The 5,797-nt window shown below is 41.8% G+C and overlaps 1 protein-coding gene across 1 annotated transcript in view; it reads left to right on the forward strand.

Moving 5' to 3' along the window:
* Positions 1 to 5,797, forward strand: part of LOC101853865 (sulfotransferase family cytosolic 1B member 1) — a gene marked incomplete in the record, with an annotated part of 14,363 nt that continues 8,566 nt past the window's right edge. The window contains 2 exon segments of the mRNA XM_013084875.1: positions 1 to 441; positions 4,558 to 4,744. Coding sequence (XP_012940329.1) covers positions 397 to 441; positions 4,558 to 4,744 — 232 coding nt within the window.

Raw genomic sequence — 5,797 nt, forward strand, 5'->3', positions numbered from 1 at the left:
TATTATAATTATACCCTAGATATTTAAACTGTAGGACTTGTTTGATCTTTTTGACTTTGCTTATGAGATTACGAGAAGGACTTGCTGCTATTTTGGATATGACGATGCATTCTGTTTTCTTTACATTCAACAAACGTCCTTACGCTCACTTTCTATTACAACAGTATTTAGAAGCGATTGAAGGTCCTTTTCCGAGCCTCCTATCCCAAAGTGGGAGATAAGTATCCTTCAGTCAGTCACTTCCTGAACCTAAACAGAGGTACGCAGGAGGAAAACAAATCAGTGGCGTGTAACCTTCTCAGAGAGTGTTTATTTCAACGCCGGTTTTTCTGCCCAGATCTCTGACATGGGATTTATAACGGTCTGTCGGGTGTTTAGAGAGACCACTACCCCATCATGGCGTCGTCTGCGAACAACCAGGAAGAGCTGGGACCCGTCGCGGTATGTATTTGTGGTACGACGTGGTGGAATCAGGCGCTCGTCAATTTTGGTGCATAATATAGTTAATGGTATCATCCTAAAGCTGGTTCATTTGTCTTGTAAAAGAGATCTTCGTACTGGAAGTATTCTAAAAATGTGAAGAATACAACCCCGGATGTACAAAAATGACCCCATGGCGTATGGATAGGGTTAAGGACAAGCGGGCTAATCCAGATTTCAGGGGTTTCCAGAAATCTTGACCTTCACCAAAGGTGGGCATTGCCCTACCTGTAGGAGAAGTTTGGTTTCATTGATGTGTATTTTGGTTATTTAAAAAAATCCCCTTGTCTTCCAAAAACTTTACGACGATTTTCTTAAAACAACATTTTTCGTGATAGCCCCCTTGTGCTTAAAAGCGATCAATTACAAAGTTATATCTGCTCACACCTATTTTTGAGAAATATATTTTTTTAGTTTCACACCATGTCGAGCTTTTTAGAACGCAATTTTTTAAATATCTTGATAACGACTCTGAATATTCTTACGATTTTGATAGAACGGATAGAGCATTAATTTGTTTTCTGACCTCATGGTATTAGTAGCTGAAAACGCCCAAAATGTCAGATAAAACTTTGTAATTCTGAGGTAAAGATACAGCGACTCACTTCGCCCGGGGCAATTTGTCACTCAAGTGCTTTAAGATCTATTCTGCGGAAGTAGGAGAGGAAATAGGGAAATATTGGTAACTTATAAAAATGTTCAGAAATCTTTCTAACGTATACTCCAAAGTTTCGTCAACTTACTGTGGGGGAGGGGGGAGTCCATTGACTTTGGGCGGATTTAAAAAAGAAAATTTTAAGATAGGTCAAAATCCATTCGTATTTCCACAGTCCATATGGGTTATACATTTGTGTGCCAAATTTCAGGCTGAAATTTTTCCAGCATTTTCTATGAAATTCATCCGCACTGAGAAACTGGTTTGAAAATCCAAGATGGCCGCCACAGAGACCCTCTTTTCAGAAAAAGTCAACAAATTCACCCTTAGTGCATCCTATTTACCTATGTACCTATGAACGTCTTGCACAGTTTCATGAAAGTGAATGGAAGGCGTTCATTTAGAACATTTTTCCGTGAGTGTGCGTCTCCCCTTTTATCAGTTCCCCTTTCTAGTAAGAATGTTCTTTTGGGCCGACTCCGACCTGTGGAAAATGTGTTACGACGTGGAGGAATCAACCGCTCGTCAAGGTTTGGGCATGTGGAGTTATTGGTATCGCCTTAAAGCCTTTTCATTTTACCTTGCTTTTGATGAACGAAGTATAATAATAATAATTATTATTATTATTATTATTATTATTATTATTATTATTATTATTATTATTATTATTATTATTATTATTATTATTATTATTATTATCATTATTATTATTATATTATAATAATAATTATTATTATTATTATTATTATTATTATTATTATTATTATTATTATTATTATTTTTATTATTATTATTATAATGAAGATCATTTCTATAGCGCCCACTCCCGGGTAGACACAGCTCTAGGCGCGTATGTAAGTGGAGATATTTGCGATTGAAGGAGGTAGGGGTAGCTCATCAAAATGGGTGTTGTTCTAAATTATAAATTAGCTCATCAAAATGGGTGTTGTTCTAAATTAGATAGAAAACTATTTGTGCAGTGGAAAGTAAACCACGTTTGTACATGATGGCTGAAGTTGGCTATTGCAATCGGACATAAAAAACAAGATGCAATCTAGATCTTGTACGGGTCGAATGGAGAAACATTTACGCACACAAAAAAATAGAATTTAACTTCGTAATCGGGCATTAAATTGCGTTCCCCGCTTGATTTTTGCTAATTTTGGGTCGCTGATTATGAAAATCTTTTTTTTTATTTGGACAATATTCAGGAAATTCTTAGAATGCATTTTTAACTCCGCCGTGGGCATCAACAAAGATACCGCCTTATGGGCCAGATCAGTCCTGTCCTTGTGCGGTATCTGTTTGACACGCTAAAATTCTACGGTGGGACAGCACAGTCCTGTCCAAGACAGGAATATCGTAGTGCGGTTCTAGTACTAGCCTTAACGTGTGCAGCTTGCACACAGGACCTCCGAGAATGCTAGGTGTAGATCTTCCTTACCAGAAGGTCAGGGGTGTGGCTGAAAGACAGCAGTAAGAAGGAGTCAAGGAGAAGCAGTAGAAAGACTGCAGAAAGAGTCAGGAGCCCAGAGGAGGGAGGCAAAGGAGGTGAAGGGGCGGGGGCAGAAAGTGGAGACGAAAGCGAACGACAGAATATTATTGCAAGAGAGCAGGAAAGGGGGTGAAAGGAGACAATTTTAGAGGAGAAAATATTTGTCGGTCGCTACCCGGATTCGGACCTTGGACTTTTGAAGGAAAGGCCGACACCTTAACCTCGAGGCCACAGACAGCCCCCTCAGACATTTATGTTGGTAAACCTCTGACACTGTACTTCCGGACTTCCGACCCTTCTATGTCGTTCTTGTGCTGTAGGGCGATACGATACTTTGAAACCTCTATGGCGTGATATAATACTTTGAACTTTGTGTGTGTGTGGGGGGGGGGGGGGGGTCTGTCACGGTCACTGATCTCATAATCCACGCAGATTTGTATGGGGCGCTGTTTGACGGAGACCCTCGTCAGGTGCCTCCAATTTTCACTGGGGTTGTTGTTTTTTTGCAAGCGCCTGAGTTTGGGCGAAGGATTTCCCTGTCCACTCCGCAATGTTGTCAGTCCACCTCTTTCTTTGCCTTCCTCTCTTTCTCCTCCCCTGCACAGTTCCTCCCTGAAGAATTGTCTTGGATAGGCCTCAAGAACTTGTTACATGGCCATACTTTTTTAATTTTCTTCGCTTCACAGTAGACAACAGGTTTAAATAGTGGCTCATGTGTTGTTTCCCTCTACTGTGCACTTCCTCATTTGTGACATAGTCAGTGGGGTATTTTTTTATTATTTTTTTTGGTGGGGGGGCCTGCTGTTGTTGTTGTTGGTTTTTTGGTAAGTGTCTTACGGCGCTCGCAACTGCATAAGGTCATATGAGCGCGCGGGACACATTAAATATGTTTATGTGGGTAGGAATTTTTGAATTTTGCCCGGGTGGCGGCCGAAGCCTACTCTTGTCGATCTTTAACGTGCGAAACTTGCACACGGGCCCTCCGAGATTTTTCGCCCTTTCCCGAAAAGACTAGGTGTAGACTTTTCCTACCAGAAGATCAGGGGTGTTGATGAAATACAGCAGTAAGAAGGAGCCAAACAGTAGCAATAGAAAGGCTGCAGAAAGAGTCAGGAGCCCTGAGGAGAGGGCAAAGGAAGTGAGGGGGTGGGGGCAGAAAGTGGAAACGAAAGCAGACGACAGAACATTGTTAGAGAGCACGAAAGGAGGTGAAAGGAGACAATTTTAGAGAAGAAAATGTTCCAGTCGCTACACGGATTCGAACCCAGGACCTTTGAATGAGAGGCGAACACCTAAACCTCTAGGCAACGAGAGCCCCCGGTCAGTGTATGGTATGAGATGCCAAAGAGTCGTCTAAAGCATCTCATTTCGGCTGTGGGGCGATACGATTCTTTTGTTTTTTGTGGCGTAATACGATACTTTGACGTTTCTGTAAGGAGAGACGACACTTTGAAACCTCTGTGATGAAGATGAAGCTGAAGGGGTGCTTAAATATGGTAACTTTTACCGCTCTAGAAGGGAGAGAAGAGGAAATATTGCCACGCTATACTGTACCGGGTGGAGATATGACCAAACGTTTCTGCAATGTGCACTAGGCATTACAAGCTTTCTTTAGAAAAAACAACAGCAACAAAGAAACACCCCAAAAAATAAACCCAAATAGCAGCCAAATAACGGCAATTGTCATTTCAAATCGTACATTTAGTTTTTTGTTCTTGTTTGTGTGTGTATGAGTGTGTTTGTGTGTGTGCGTGCGTGTGTGTGTGTGTGTGTGTGTGTGTGTGTGTGTGTGCGCGCGTGTGTGTGTGTGTGCGTGTGTGTGTTTTAATTAATTAATTGAGTTTCCCTTTTTTAGAAAAGCACAATTTCATCAATATCTTCTGAAATCGTAAATTCATGTTTTTAAAACTTTTCTTATTTTGAGCAGAAATTCTTTGGCCGTTCGGAGCCGTTCTACGACACGGCTGGCATGAAGGATGAGTCTGGGAACCCCATCACTCTGACCCTGGTGGACGGGAAGCTGTACACGCCAGTAGGAGAGGGCTGTGTGCGGGGGGCCAGGTCTACGAGGCTCAGGCCTGACGATGTCCTACTCTGTGGCTTTTGCAAAACTGGTGAGGGGTTTTCGTGTTTTGTTTTAGTAAGCAATGGCTAAGGCTAGTATAAAATGAGACCAATCCTGAAAAATAGAAAAGTCTTGATGACTACCAAAATGAAAATTCTGAAATGCTATTTATGGTCAACCCTTCTATATGGCTGTGAATGCTGGACAATCACTTAAGACAGTGATAATAAAATAGAAGCAACAGAAATGTGGTTTCTTAGGAGACTGCTAAGAATATCGTGGAAGGAAAAGAAATCAAATTAGGTAGTGCTTAATGAAGCCCACGTGGGACGTTAACAGTTAAAAACAATCAGGAAACGACAAATTATGCAGTTTTTGGGACACTTGAATAGACATAAGGGTCTTGAACATCTAGCTCTCACTGGCAACATTGAAGGCAAACGAGGCAGGGGTAGGCCCAGAACAACATACTTAGGGAACCTAAACAAATGGGTAACGGGGAAAGATCAGGGAAACGTAGCTTTTTTCAGAGCATCCGAGCAAAGAAATAAATGGAGAACCATAATCGCCGATGTGTGTCGCAGATCTGGCACTGGATGATGATGAAGGTTTTACGGTGCTCGCAACTGCATAAGGTCATATGAGCGCCAAGGGGTGGATGTCAACAGATAAGTCTAAAGGGGGGAATCAGGCTTACTCTGCTTACCTCTCTAGCCTCAACAGCACAAAGTCTGCTTCAACTATCAAGGCACCCCGGAAATAGTAGTTCACAAGATAGTGGCAAACATACAAAAGAAGTAGAAGAAAAATGACGATAGTAAGGATGAGGAAAGAAAAAGCAACAGTTCCCCCAATGTTGTTCGGGTACAGTATGAGCATGACATTAATAAATCAGCCCATTTACAATTCTACTGTGCATAAGAACATGTTAATATCCCCCCTTTGGGAATGGCTGAAAGACAACTTCAGACAGCGCACAGCCCTGGGGGGGGGGGGTTGAAATGTAGTTCGTGTGACAGGCTGAGGCCAATGAAAACTGCGACTGTTGCTAGCGAAGGCATGAAAGAAGGCAAGAAAGAACGAAAGAACGAGCGAAAGAACG

The sequence above is a fragment of the Aplysia californica genome, unplaced genomic scaffold (assembly GCF_000002075.1).
Source record: "Aplysia californica isolate F4 #8 unplaced genomic scaffold, AplCal3.0 scaffold00324, whole genome shotgun sequence".
Lineage (NCBI taxonomy): Eukaryota > Metazoa > Mollusca > Gastropoda > Aplysiida > Aplysiidae > Aplysia > Aplysia californica.